Here is a 16,291-nt window from a genome sequence, read left to right on the forward strand (position 1 = left end):
ATGATTATAGTTTCTCACCACCTGAGAAACAGTTCTTTGAGGATTATGTTCCAATTCAACCAACTGAGACTGAACAAGAAAAGGGTAAAAAGGTAGGTACATTAGAGACTCCTAAAGTAGGGGTGGATAAGACCAATAAGGTAGATAAACCTAACCCTAAACAGGTTAAAATACTGAAAAATCCAGTCAATCAGAGACCTATCAGGTTTAGGAACCGATCACCAATTAAATTCGTTAAAGGTACTAATTTTGAGGAGGAGGACTTCTTGAAACCAGCGTCTAATTCGCCACCGAAGTATGTTCCTCCATCTAAAAGGTCTCCGATTAGAACTCCTGAGAGATCCCCTGTTGGCAGGAGGTCTCCACCCGGACCTCAGAGACATAGATCTCCACTTGCCTATAGACCTAGATTTAATTCCTATTTCAGGGATGAAGGCATAGAGACTATACGTTCATGTTTACACTACTGGTTGAGAGGTCATAGGGCTATATACTGTTCTAAACATTTCATAGCACCCAGGAGGAGGATTGAGCTGAGTCCCCCTAAAAGATTTTAAAAGTTTAGATCAGCTTCTCCTCCTAAGAATAATTTGTCATTTAGACATAACTCACAAAGGTATAATCAACATGCATTTCAAGAAAATTCTTCCAAGACTGATAATGGTAAAAGGGTTATGCAAGATAATGTTTATTTTAAGAAACCTTTACATAAAAGTCAAATGTGGGTAACCAAGGAGGGATTTAATGGGGCTAGTGGTTCAGGTACTGCTTACAGGGAAAATGAAAAGGTTGTCAATGTCAATGGGAAACCCATTGCCGATAAGGCATGGGTATCCCCCTCAAACTAATCATTTTTCTTTTATTTGTGTAGGTCGCCTACAGTCCAAACAAAAATACTTGGATTGTTGATAGTGGGGCATCCCTGCACATGACAGGAAACATGTCTCTGCTTCATGATGTTAAATCAATTAAAGGTGGACCAGTTTCTTTTGCGGGTGATCAAGGAGGTTTTATAACTGCTCAAGGGATGATTTCAAATTCCTCGGTCAGTTTTGACAAAGTGAGTTACATGAAGGAAATGTCAAATAACCTGTTGTCTGTCTCTCAAGTGTGTGATAAGAGGCATAAAGTTCTTTTTGACGAACAACAGTGTTACATAATGAGAAAGGATTACAAAGTTCCAGAAAATATGATTCTTATGACGGCACCCAGATATCAAGGCTTGTACATTCTTGATATGTTAAAGGCTTATGTAAAAGCAGCTACAGGGCATCAGGCTTTTGTGTCCAAGGCTACTGAACAAGAGTCTATGTTATGGCATAAGAGGATGGGTCATTTGAGTTTCAGGAAACTGAACCATTTAATCCACAATTGTTTGGTGGAAGGAGTTAATGTAAAAGGGTTTCATGTTCCTGATGGTTGTGTGCCGTGTAAGAAAGGGAAGCAAGCTAAGAAACCACACAAAGTTAAGAAACATCATTCCTTTAATACTCCTATTGAGTTACTTCATATGGGTCTTTTTGGTCCAATCAACAAGAAGAGTATCACTGGACATTCCTATTGTTTAGTGGTTACTGATGAGTACTCGCGATTTACGTGGGTTGTGTTTCTAAAAAGTAAAGCTGATACATTTGAACAAATCAGATTGCTGATCACGAGACTTGAAATGTTATATAAGTTAAGGGTAAGAAGGATCCGAACAGATAATGGGACAGAGTTTAAAAACAAGAAGATGGAAGAGTATTACAATGAGAGAGGAATTCAACAACAATTCAGTTCACCGTACACTCCGCAGATGAATGGTGTAGCTGAAAGAAAGAATCGTACTCTAATTGAGACTGCCAGCATGCTGGCTGACTCAGAATTACCAGTTACCTTTTGTGATGACCCGAAAATTTTTGATCAAATTTAAACTTTATTCTTATATGGTTTCGACATGATAAGCAAAGTCTATTTAATTGAGTCTCAAAATTTGTGGAACAGTTTACCTGAATTCAATTGACCTTCGACTGCTCTCGACGATTCACGAAGAATTAATTGTAAATAGATATGTGTGAATGTATATATAAATAATAATTCGAAATATAATTTGAAGTATTATATGTTGTTATTATTAAAAATTAATAAAATAAAAATAGGATATTATAATAATTATTATTTAAAATATATCTCTATATATAAATAATGTATATTAAAAAGTAAATAATAAATGATTGTAATTCTCGTTTGATGTTTCGATTGATATTAAACAAGTTAAATTCAAGCTTAGGTAATTTTAAAATAAACGGTGATATGAAAATGAGTTCTATAAATTTTAGGCTTATTAAAAATGTATTTAGGAACTATTTGTTAAGTTTGAACACTTTTTATATTTTACCCATAAATGAGAGAGACAGTTGATGTAATTTTTATTTATTAAATTAATGACTGAATTTTATACCATAATGACCAAAAATAAATAAATATAATTAATTTAAAAATATGGGATTTTTTTGAACACTTTTATCCGTCACTGATTTCGCACGATACACAGTCCGTGGAAACTGTCGGTAGGTAAACTACAAACTATAGGCCACTGGACTATGCAATTACTATTCGATTCACTTTATCATACACCGCATGTGATTGTAGGTTGTCATTATAGTATTATTTATTAATTATTGATTATTATTAATTATAATTTGTATTATAATTATATAAATATGCATATAACTTGAAAGTTAAAACATACATCCTCTCCCATCCATCTCTTCTCTGTCACTAGGATCAACAATCACCTTGACGCCATGATCGAATCATAATCAAAATTGCAACTGTCGTTATTCCGTTTATGTTACAACAAAACCCACTTAAATCACCATCTTTGTTCTTCCTTTGCTTCTTCATAAATCCCACCATTTATTATCTATTTCTTTCTATTTCAACAATCAATACAACAATGAATCATTCGAAGATCATATACTCGACTACTTACTACTACTCATGTTCATCTACTTCGAACTATCTTGGTTCCATTTTCGGGTCAACTCAAACCATTACAACAATTCAAACAACCATCTTTCTTGTGTGCTATTATTCAACAAACATCACTCCTTCCAACACCCTACAACAACAATAAACCACCTGCAAACATCATCAAACCATCGATACATGTTAACCCTTCTCATCGTTTATCACCACCGGTCACCATTAACCAACTTTTAACAATAACGATTTAATGTTCTTGTTTAACTCAGACCACGTACAACACTAATCAACTAAAGCTACGCATGATTTCTGTTTCATGATTCTGTATTAACCCATTGCCACCACATCACTAAAAACCGCCACCCATCTATTCTTCTCTTCTCTCTCTCTTAGTTAATCACCACCATGAAAACCATCACCGAAACCATTTATGGACAATGATTATTGCAGCTGCTCTTTTTCTATTTCAAATCGACGAAACCACCACCACCTTCAACCTCCAAAAACCATCACTATAACCATCACCACGGTTAAACTGTTACTACTTCTGTTTCCAATACAACCATCGCAAAACCACCATTGAAGCCACCTGCTATGTTTCTGCTTCGATCGAAAACTGCTGATGTTCCATTTTTTTTTCTGTTTTTAGACAATCATGATGATATTCGCAGTATTATAATGATAATCATAACACTGTATTGATAAATGGCGATCGAGAATGAGTAATGATATCGTAATAATTAAAAGAGAAGAGGTAGTTTCGGTGGGAGTATGGTGGGTCATCCCATTTCCAATTCATCTTCTATCCCACTTGCAAAAACAAATACCGAATCCTTATTTACTAACTACTGGACTCCTTTTGATGTTGGGTCAAGCAGGGATTATTATTTTGGACTGATTTAGTAAAATGGGCCGTGACTTGTTTGCTGTTTGGTCGTGGGTAATGTGTTGGGCCGAGTTTTTATAATTTCATTGGGCCGTGTCACAAATTGGTTGGACTGAAATTCGGTTTAAACAAATTAAGTGTAAGAGATAATTCAAAGAAGTAATCAGCAGTGGAGTGGTTAGGCGTGTGTGTAGTTAATGAGAGGTCGCGGGTTCGAGCCCCGTCTATGGCATTTTTTTAGAAAGACTTTTATAGGTAGTTGTTCGATACCACAAACTATTATTATTATTATTATTATTATTATTATTATTATTATTATTATTATTATTATTATTATTATTATTATTATTATTATTATTATTATTGTTATTATTATTGGAATTATATTTATTATCATTATAATTATTATGATTTTAATTATTATTATTATTATTATTATTATTATTAGTATTATTATTATCATTATTACTAAAGGTATCATTATTTTTAAATCTTATCATTTTTATTAAAATTAGTAATATTTTTATCATTATTGGTATTATTAATATATTAAATAATGAATTTCTATATAAAAATATATTTATGACATAAAACATAACTATAGTAATATTTTTGTAATAAATATTAATTATCTATTTAAGGAATATAAAAATAAATATAAGTAATTAAGTTATTAATAAAACATATAATATATTAAAATAACAATTATATCACTAATAATGTGTAAAATTGTCCGATTACAATTATATGTGTTAATATATATATACCTGATATAGGTTCGTGAATCCGAGGCCAACCCTGCATTGTTCAGTATCGCCATGTGAATATTTTTACTACAAAATATTGTAGTGTGAGTTTCATTACTCCCTTTTTAAATGTTTTTGCAATATATATATATATATATATATATATATATATATATATATATATATATATATATATATATATATATATATTTGGGACTGAGAATACATGCGCTGTTTTATAACTGTTTTACGAAATAGACACAAGTACTTAAAAAAATTATACGATTGAGTTACGAGTACACCGGATATCACCCCTTTATAGTCTGGTAATCTAAGAATTAGGAAACCGAGCTCCTAATTGACGCGAATCCTAAAGATAGATCTATGAGCACTCACAATCCCCAGTCAGAGAATTTGAACTGCTTTAGTACTTCGAAATAGGTATACAACCGCCAGCTTTAAAAGATATGATCTATTTGTGAGGTGTACACAACCATCATATTTAAAAGAGTGGCCTGTTTGTATGCTTTTGCATGACCGTGCGAAATGCCGGTATGCGGGGGATATTCTATATGCATCTTGTTAAGGTCGATTACCAGGTGTTTATATATCGTATGAATGAATTTCCAGCAGTGAGCAGACCTGCACAGATTGTTTTCGAAATATGAGTATCTTGTGGTCTATTATACTATCTGAAATAATTATTTATGATAAACTAATGAACTCACCAACCTTTTGGTTGACACTTTAAAACATGTTTATTCTCAGGTATTAAAGAAATCTTCCGCTGTGCATTTGCTCATATTAGAGATATTACTTGGAGTCATTCATGACATATTTCAAATGACGTTGCATTCGAGTCGTCGAGTTCATCAAGATTATTACTAAGTCAATTATAGTTGGATATATTATGAAATGGTATGCATGCCGTCAACTGTCGATGTAATGAAAGTTTATCTTTTAAAAACGAGTGCAATGTTTGTAAATGTATCATATTGAGGTCAAGTACCTCGCGATGTAATCAACTATTGTGAATCGTTTATAATGTATATGAATGGGCCTGAAAGTTGGTATCAGAGCGGTGGTCTTAGCAAACCAGGTCTTGCATTAGTGTGTCTAACTGATAGTTGTTTAGATGCATTAGTGGGTCTGGACTTCGACCGTGTCTGCATGTCAAAAAGTTTTGCTTATCATTTCTTGTCGAAAATTACCTGCTTATCATTCTTAGTCTAGACACATCTTACTGCATTGATTGCATGAATAGTGTATAGACAAATTTATATCTTAGCGTATCTGCTAATCCATATCTTAGCGTATCTGTTACTGTAGACTTTATCTGACATGTTTCCTTAATTCCCTCCATAATTTACGGGATATTCTGTATTATGTATAGGTATTCTATGTAACTAGAATATCATCCGATATTCGAAAATCATTTCATATCGAAAACCCTTTATCTAACCATACAAGATGGAACTCGCAACTAGTTCAAGCTTCTCGGCTTCCGACAGTCATTCTGAAATGGAATCCCACTCGAGCTCCTGAAGCAGCGTCACCAGAATGAATTAGCCAATCAGCCATCCTCAATTCATCTGAGGGGTTCGTAGTCGACTTAATCAATGGAGACGCAAAGAAGGCAATCCCTTCCACCAACCAAATTCACCTCTTGGTGAAGAACCTGAAGCACTTACAGGCGAACCTGTTCGAGACACCATTTTCTCTCTCATTTCCAAAGTATTTCGTCACGATTATATACTATCTCAGATTCTAGATCTTATTCATCCGCTCATCCGAACCGACAATCATTCCGAAATAATGGAAGAAGTCAACGAGCTTCGCGCCCGAGTTGTAGCCTTGGAAAATATGGTGCAAAAAGTACCAGCTTCAGCTACCTCACCGGCACCAACAGTACCACCAAAATCAACACCAGTACCACCAACAACCCAAATTTCAACATCACATGCCTCAACATCTCATTCTGTACCTCGAGTATAATCATCGTTCTACATGACGTCTACATCATTTATCTTCGTTCGACATGGCGATTATGTAATCTCTAATGTTTTAGAGATTATGTACTCTAGTTCTAACCGTAAATCATACGAGTTTAATATCATATTAACTCATAAATCCATGATTACATCTGAAGAAAATATATATGTATATATGTTTTCATAAAGATTGTAATTAAAAATTCTTCTGTACAAACTGTTAATGGTGAAAATATTTTAACGGGTAGGTAATACTCGAGGAATATTTAGATTTCACATTAATAAGTTACACTGTACATCCTTCCAATCTGATTCAACAGTCATTTACTATCCTACTTACATCCACAGATATACGAATCCGTTCACCACAGAATAACCATTTTCATTCAATTTCATATTTGGATTTTGACTTATTAGAACCCAACAAGTGGCATAATGAAGAAAATATTGGACAAAATAAAATTTGTTAGAAACAAACAAATTAACTATGAGAAATTTTGTTAAGAATCCACGCTAACAAAATCCTAGCTAACTGTTCCTAGCTAACTGCTAATTCCTTATTACATTTTAATTATCGCAATTTAGTTTATCGCAATTTAATTCTCGCAATTTTATTTATCGTCATTTAATTTCTGTTGTTTATTTTACGCACTTTAAATATCGTCGTATAAATCTGGACACATATACAATGTTTTGACATATCATATTGACATCATATATATATATATTGATAATGCTAAAAACGAACATATATTTCATAGCATTATTCCTCAAGAAAGACAAGCTTTTAGTTGCAATTGTCCTATTTACAAGTGATATTCGTTTAAATAATAAAAAGGTGAAGACAAAAGACAGATTCGACGAATTGAAGATGCAAACGACCAAAAAGCTCAAAAGTACAAAATACAATCAAAGAGGTTCCAATTATTGATAAGAAACGTCTCAAAATTACAAGAGTACAAGATTCAAAACGCAAAATATAAGATATTAAATTGTACGCAAGGACGTTCGAAAATCCGAAACCGGGACCAGAGTCAACTCTCAACGCTCGACGCAACGGACTAAAAATTACAAGTCAACTATGCACATAAATATAATATATAATATAATATTTAAATAATTACTAAAATTATTTATATATTATATTTATTTATATAATCCGTCGACAAGCTAGGAGCCAAGGCTTGGTGAGCTGTAAAAACAAACTCCGCGACTCGCGGAGTTTGAAGGCAAAAAATGTCGCGAGTTTCGGAGACACCCTGGACTAAAATCCCTATAAAAGCCAACGAATTCTGATCATTTTTAATATCATAAATCAATCTCTCTCTATATATGTATACGTAATATTTATATTTATATTTTATATTTTAATTTTAATTTTAATTTTAAATCCTAATAATAAGGGTATGTTAGCGAATGTTGTAAGGGTGTAAGTCGAAATTCTTTCCGTGTAATGCTATGCTATTTTTAATCATTGTAAGTTATGTTCAACCTTTTTAATTTAATGTCTCGTAGCTATGTTATTATTATGCTTATTTAATCCGAAGTAATCATGATGTTGGGCTAAAAATATTAAAATTGGGTAATTGGGCTTTGTACCATAAATGAGGTTTGGACAAAAGAACGACACTTGTGGAAATTAGACTATGGACTATTAATGGGTTTTATATTTGTTTAACTAAATGATAGTTTGTTAATTTTAATATAAAGATTTACAATTGGACGTCCCTATAAATAACCATATACACTCAATCGGACACGATGGGCTGGATATTTATATGTACGAATAATCGTTCATTTAACCGGACACGGGAATGGATTAATAGCCACTAGAATTATTAAAACAGGGGTGAAATTATGTACAAGGATACTTGGCATAATTGTTAACAAAGTATTAAAACCTTGGGTTACACGCAGTCGATAACCTGGTGTAATTATTAAACAAAGTATTAAAATCTTGTTACAGTTTAAGTCCCCAATTAGTTGGAATATTTAACTTCGAGTATAAGGATAATTTGACGAGGATACTCGCACTTTATATTTATGACTGATGGACTGTTATGGACAAAAACCAGACGAACATATTAAATAATCCTGGACAAAGGACAATTAACCCATGGGCATAAAACTAAAATCAACACGTCAAACATCATGATTACGGAAGTTTAAATAAGCATAATTCTTTTATTTCTTATTTAATTTTCTTTATTTTATATTTAATTGCACTTCTAATTATCGCACTTTTATTTATTGTTATTGTATTTAATTGCACTTTTAATTATCGTACTTTTTAATTATCGCAATTTTATTTTATCGCACTTTTATTTATCGCAATTTCTTTATCGTTATTTACTTTACGCTTTAAATTAAGTCTTGTATTTATTTTTAATATTTTACATTAGGTTTTAACTGCGACTAAAATTTTAAAATCGACAAACCGGTCAATAAACGGTAAAAACTCCCCTTTATAATAATAATATTACTTATATATATATATTTGTATTTTTATAAAATAAAACTAATATAGCGTTAAGCTTTGTCTAAAAGATTCCCTGTGGAACGAACCGGACTTACTAAAAACTACACTACTGTACGATTAGATACACTGCCTATAAGTGCTGTAGCAAGGTTTAAATATATCCATTCTATAAATAAATAAATATCTTGTGTAAAATTGTATCATATTTAATAGTATTTCGTTGTAAAATATAAAGGTATTTTATATACACCTCGCATAACATCAAGTATTTTTGGCGCCGCTGCCGGGGAACAATCTAGATTAAAAGCCGGAAGCGCAACGCTAAATATATATTAAAAAAAAAATAATTACGTCGAAACCTGTCAAACGAGTTCACCTAATCTGAAATTTGAAACCCCGCGACTCGCGGAGTTTGGAGCCAGGAATACCGCAAGTCGCGGAGCAGCCCTGACACGGGTACACAGGAACCCTAACATCATTAATTACGGGATAATTATTATTATTATTAATTTTAAACCCTAATTAGGGTATTATTATTATAATATTTAGTTTTAGTTAGTTTATTTTGTTTTATTTAGTTTAATTAATTTATAAAATTAATACTTTTATTAAATAAATAATATAAAAATAATATTTTTATAAAAATTGTACTTTTTACAAATTTTAGTATATTTTTATATTTTGTATCTTTTTAATTGTTTTAGCGTAATTTTTGTATTTTTCGCTCGTATTTAGTTTTAAAACATAGTTTTTGCCATAGTTATTTTTATTTATAGATTTTTTGGCCTTGCCGTAAAATCCCTTAAGTGCTTTTTCTTTAGACTAAGATTTAGGTGCTTTAGAATTTTACGACGCCTTTTTAAGTTTTAGTTTCTTTTTAAGTTATTGCCATTTGGGATATAGTTTTACTTGTAATCTTTAATATTTTTAGACGCCTTTTACCTATGTATCAATTATCATTCCAATTAGTAATTTCAATTTGCGATTATAATTTTAAGTTAGTGATAGTTATAAGGTTGGTTTAGTCGAGTGTTTTTAGATTTTATAAGTTTCTTTCATTTTTCGACGCCTTTTATTTTTCAATTTTTTTTTCGACCATTTTCGACGCGCTTTTTTTCTTTCTTATTTCTCGCTATTCTAGTTTTAGGACATAGATTTTTATTCTACTTCTTATCTAAATTTCTTAAAATTACGAAAATTTATTTTAAGTGATTAAATTGATAGACATCAAAATTTTCTGGTTCGTAGTAATAGTTGAATTTGTACGTGGACCGGGTTATTGGAGCCAAACAGTACTCAATTATATTGAGACCAAACGAATGCTGCCCCTCTGCTGCATCTTTTGGCTATTCGAAACGTGGGCAAAATCAGAAAAGTCTATTAATTAGATAACTTATATAATTTTTCTTTCCTTTTAAAAACTAATAGGATATTCAGTGAATGCACCGAGCAAGACGTTCACCACCTTTTGTACGTTCACCACCTGTAACTAGATCAAGACATTTAGCAAATATTACCGCCATTAATTTTTCTTTAGAATCGTCATCCAGTCGACCAAGTACTCCAGTTCAAATTTCCGATAATCCATTTTTTGAACCCGACCTCACAATTGAGAATCCGGAGAATATTCAGGGACAATTCATAGATCCTGAACCATTAATTTTTCCTTCGGAACCACCAATCATTCAAACAGAGATTGTTGAGGAACGAACCATTAAATCAGAATCCTCTAGTGATTCAGATTCAACAAATTCAATTATGGAAGTAACAGAACCTTTAAGTATGGAAGACCGAATGAGAGCTAAACGCACTGGCCAAGGTCACGCAATTACTCATCCAGACATTAATGCGCCAGATTATGAAATCAAAGGACAAATTCTACATATGGTGACTAATTAATGCCAATTTAGTGGTGCGCCGAAGGAAGATCCAAATGAACATCTTCGTACCTTTAATAGGATCTGCACACTATTTAAAATAAGAGAAGTGGAGGATGAACAGATATATCTCATGTTATTTCCCTGGACTTTAAAGGGAGAAGCCAAAGATTGGTTGGAATCGTTACCTGAAGGGGCGATTGATACATGGGACGTTTTAGTTGAAAAATTTCTTAAACAATTCTTTCCTGCATCTAAAGCCGTAAGACTTCAAGGAGAAATTGTTACGTTCACACAGAAATCGAATGAAACTCTATATGAGGCGTGGACTAGATTTGGAAAGTTATTAAGAGGATGTCCGCAACATGGTTTAGACACCTGTCAAATAGTACAAATATTCTACCAAGGATGCGACATCACTACAAGAAAAGACATCGATATAGCAGCTGGTGGTTCCATTATGAAGAAAATCGAAAATGATGCTTATAAAATTATTGATAACACTGCTTCCCACTCACATGAGTGGCACCAATAAAAAGATATCGTTAGATCATCTAAAGCAGCTATAGCCGATTCTAGCCATGACTTAGATTCCATTTCTGCAAAGATAGATGCTGTCGAGAGACGAATGGAAAAGATGACTAAAGATATCCACTCAATATGAATTAGTTGTGAGCAGTGTGGAGGACCACATTTGACAAAAGATTGTCTCAGTATTGAACTAACAATGGAAAAAGAGAGAATATTTCATACATAAACCAAAGGCCTGGAAATAATTATCAGAATAATTATCAACCGCCAAGACCGATCTACAATCAAAACCAGAACTATAACCGAAATATTTCATACAATAATCAACAAGGTCCTATCAATCAACAAGTATCCAATAATACTTACAATCAGCAAAGACCTAATTTTCAAAACAAACCACCACAACCCGATGATAAAAAGCCAAATTTAGAAGATATGATGACAAAGCTAGTTGAAACTCAAACGCAGTTTTTCACATCTCAGAAACAAACTAATGAACAAAATGCTCAAGCATTTAGAAATCAACAAGCTTCTATTCAAAATTTGGAACAAGAAGTAAGTAACCTAGCAAGGTTAATAGGTGAAAGAAAACCGGGAAGTCTACCTAGTGATACAAATGCAAACCCCCGGAATGAAACAGCTAAAGCCATTACCACAAGAAGTGGTACCACACTTAAACCACCTGAAATACCTGTAACTTCTGATGAAGCTATTCCTACTCCATAAGAACCACAACCTGAACAAGATAAGGAAAAAGAACCGGTAGTTGAAAAGGTTAATGAAGATAACATAGTTAAGGCTAAACCTTATGTTAAACCATACCAACCACCACTTCCTTACCCGAGTAAATTGAAAAAAGAGAAACTTGAAGCCGAGCAATCCAAATTCTTGGATATGTTTAAACAAATAAATATAAATCTTTCTTTCATTGATGTAATTTCAGGAATGCCTAGATATGCTAAATTTCTGAAAGATCTAATCACAAATAGAAAGAAAATGGAAGAACTCTCGGCTGTTACTATGAATGCTAATTGTTCAGCAGTGCTGCTGAATAAGATACCAGAAAAACTATCTGATCCAGGAAGTTTCACAATTCCATGTTTTCTGGGTAGTCTTAGTTCAATAGATGCATTGGCAGACTTAGGTGCTAGTATAAATTTAATGCCGTATTCACTATACACTAAACTAGACCTTGGAGAATTGAAACCAACCAGAATAAGTATACAACTAGCCGATAGATTAATAAAATATCCTAGAGGGATAATGGAAAACATGCTAGTTAAAGTTGGTACTTTAGTATTTCCAGTAGATTTTGTTGTTCTGGACATGGAAGAAGATTCTCAAGTTCCTCTCATATTAGGAAGACCATTCTTAAACACGGCTAAAGCAATGATAGACGTGTTTGGTAAGAAACTGACCCTAAGTATAGAGGACGAGAGTGTTACCTTTTTAGTTGATAGAGCAATGCAACAACCGTAATCTGCAGATGATACATGTTATTATATTCAAACTATAGATTCACATGCAGAATTATTAGAAGAATTTCCAGAATTACAAGGAACAGGAGAATGTTCTTTAGGAGAAGGAACTGAACCAATTGATGAAGTTGAAATGTTAGATACACTAATAGCTAATGGATATGAACCAACAACAGAAGAAATTCAAATGCTAAAAGAAGAAGACAGATATCGATATAAATCATCGATAGAAGAACCTCCAACATTAGAGTTAAAGCCACTTCCAAACCATTTGGAATACGCTTATTTACATGGTGAATCTGAATTACCTGTAATTATATCGTCTTCTCTTACTGAAAATGAGAAATCACAACTCATTTCTGTGTTGAAAGCTCATAAACCAGCCATTGCATGGAAGATTCATGATATTAAAGGAATAAGTCCTTCGTATTGCACACATAAAATCCTTATGGAAGAAGGTCATAAAACGTATGTGCAACGCCAACGAAGACTAAATCCTAATATGCAAGATGTTGTTAAAAAAGAAATAATTAAACTGCTAGATGTAGGTTTAATTTATCTAATTTCTGATAGTCCATGGGTAAGCCCAGTTCAATGCGTGCCTATGAAGGGTGGCATGACTGTCATTACAAATTAGAAAAATGAGCTTATTCCTACTAGGACTGTAACATGATGGAGTGTATGTATTGATTATAGAAAATTAAATGACGCCACCAGAAAAGATCACTTTCCTTTACCTTTCATTGATCAAATGTTGAAAAGATTAGCCAGAAACAGTTACTATTGTTTTCTTGATGGTTTCTCCGGATATTTTCAAATTCCAATAGCACCCGAAGATCAAGAGAAAACCACATTCACGTACCCTTATGGTACTTTTGCTTACAAACGCATGTCATTTGGACTTTGCAACGCTCCTGCAACATTTCAAAGGTGCATGATGGCGATTTTTCACGACATGATAGAAGAATGCATGGAAGTTTTCATGGATGACTTTTCGGTCTTCGGTGATACATTTGAATCATGTTTAGTTAATCTTGAACGAATGCTTATTATATGCGAACAATCAAATCTAGTACTTAATTGGGAGAAATGCCATTTCATGGTTAAAGAAGGCATCGTTCTTGGTCATAAAATTTCAAAGGAAGAAATTGAAGTGGATAGAGCTAAAGTAGATGTAATTGCTAAACTTCCACATCTCACCAATGTTAGAGGAGTTAGGAGTTTTCTAGGGCATGCCGGTTTTTACCGACGTTTCATAAAAGATTTTTCTAAAATTGCCACTCCTATGAATAAACTCCTAGAAAAAGATGCTCCATTCATCTTTTCAGATGAATGCATCAAATCTTTTAATATTCTTAAAGAGAAACTTACTAATGCACCGATCATGATAACACCAAATTGGAATCTACCGTTTGAACTAATGTGCGATGCAAGTGATTTTGCAATGGGAGCCGTTTTAGGACAAAGGATTGAAAAACGATTTCAACCTATATATTATGCTAGTAAGACGTTACAAGGAGCACAAACGAATTACACAACTACTGAAAAAGAACTCCTTGCTATTGTCTTTACTTTTGACAAATTTCGTTCATATCTCGTTCTAGCAAAAACGGTGGTCTATACCGACCATTCTGTTCTCAGATACCTATTTTCGAAACAAGATGCCAAACCAAGATTAATCCATTGGATCTTACTCTTACAAGAGTTCGATATTGAAATCCGAGATAAAAGAGGAGTAGAAAATCTCACCGCTGATCATCTTTCTCGTCTTGAAAATCTCGAATTAGAAGTTCTAAAGGAATCGGCCATACAAGACAACTTTCCTGATGAATATCTATTGAAGATAGATTATAATGAAATTCCATGGTTTGCAGACTATGCAAACTACTTAGTATGTGGATTCCTTGAAAAAGGATTGTCGTACCAAAAACGAAAGAAATTCTTCAGTGATATAAAACACTATTTTTGGGAAGATCCACATCTGTTTAAAAGTTGTCCAGATGAAATAATACGTCGATGTGTATTCGGAGATGAAGCTAGTAAAATCTTAAATCATTGTCACACAGGACCAACAGGAGGGCATTATGGGCCTCAACTAACAGCAAGAAAAGTTTATGATGCTGGATTCTATTGGCCTACAATTTACAAAGACGCACACCTTCTTTGCAAATCCTGTGATGCTTGTCAAAGGGCCGAAAAAATAAGTCAACGTGATGAAATGCCACAAAATGTCATTCAAGTATGTGAAGTATTTGACATTTGGGGTATTGACTTTATGGGTCCATTTCCAAAATCTCATAATAATCTCTATATTCTCGTAGCCATTGATTATGTATCTAAATGGGCAGAAGTACAAGCTCTCCCAACTAACGATGCACGAGTTGTAGTCAACTTTTTAAAACGTCTTTTTGCAAGGTTTGGAACACCGAAAGCTTTAATAAGTGATCGGGGAACTCATTTCTGTAATAATCAACTTGAGAAAGTTCTTAAAAGATATGGAGTAACTCATAAAATCTCCACTGCATATCATCCACAAACAAGTGGACAAGTTGAAAATACCAACCGAGCTTTAAAACGTATTCTAGAAAAAACCGTAGGATCAAATCCGAAGGAATGGTCCATTAAATTGGAGGATGCACTCTGGGCTTTTAGAACAGCCTACAAAACTCCAATTGGAACCACACCTTTTAAACTTGTTTACGGAAAAGCATGTCATCTTCCAGTAGAAATTGAACACAAAGCATTTTGGGCTTTGAAGACATGTAATCTTGATTTACATGAAGCTGGACATCTACGGTTAAGTCAACTAAACGAATTAGAAGAATTAAGACATGAAGCATACGAAAATTCATTAATCTATAAAGAAAGAACGAAGAAATGGCATGATAAAAGAATCAGAAGTTTAAAAGAATTTAAAGAAGGAGACAGAGTTCTTCTTTTCAATTCACGATTCAAGCTATTTCCTGGAAAATTGAAATCAAGATGGTCTGGACCATTCATAGTCAAAAGAGTTTTCCCATACGGAACCATAGAATTAATAAATTCAAATGGGATTGAATTTAAAGTTAATGGTCACAGAGTTAAACATTACATAGATAGTCCAATGGAAGTTGACAACGAAGTTAATCACAATTTCGATACCATAGCTAACTAAGTGTGAGGAGAATCAAGTCTTTTAAGGATTTTATATATTTCTGTTAGAGTTAGATTTTCTGTTTTTGTGTAGTTCTCGAAAATGGAACCCGAATGGTCTTTCCCTAGCAGACCCTAAAGAACTAGTCTTCTCCCCCCATTCTGAATTTTTATTTTTTTAGGTTTTTACGAAATGAAGACTTC

General features: G+C 33.1%; 1 protein-coding gene across 1 annotated transcript in view; it reads left to right on the forward strand.

The window, feature by feature from the left end:
- The first annotated feature begins 928 nt into the window (after positions 1-928).
- LOC139870592 (uncharacterized) overlaps positions 929-16,291 on the forward strand; it is a 30,561-nt gene continuing 15,198 nt past the window's right edge. The window contains exon 1 of the mRNA XM_071858374.1: positions 929-1,870. Within this exon, the coding sequence (XP_071714475.1) occupies positions 929-1,870 (942 nt within the window). The remainder of the gene's footprint in view (positions 1,871-16,291) is intronic.

This window comes from Rutidosis leptorrhynchoides, chromosome 10, assembly GCF_046630445.1.
Source record: "Rutidosis leptorrhynchoides isolate AG116_Rl617_1_P2 chromosome 10, CSIRO_AGI_Rlap_v1, whole genome shotgun sequence".
NCBI lineage: Eukaryota > Viridiplantae > Streptophyta > Magnoliopsida > Asterales > Asteraceae > Rutidosis > Rutidosis leptorrhynchoides.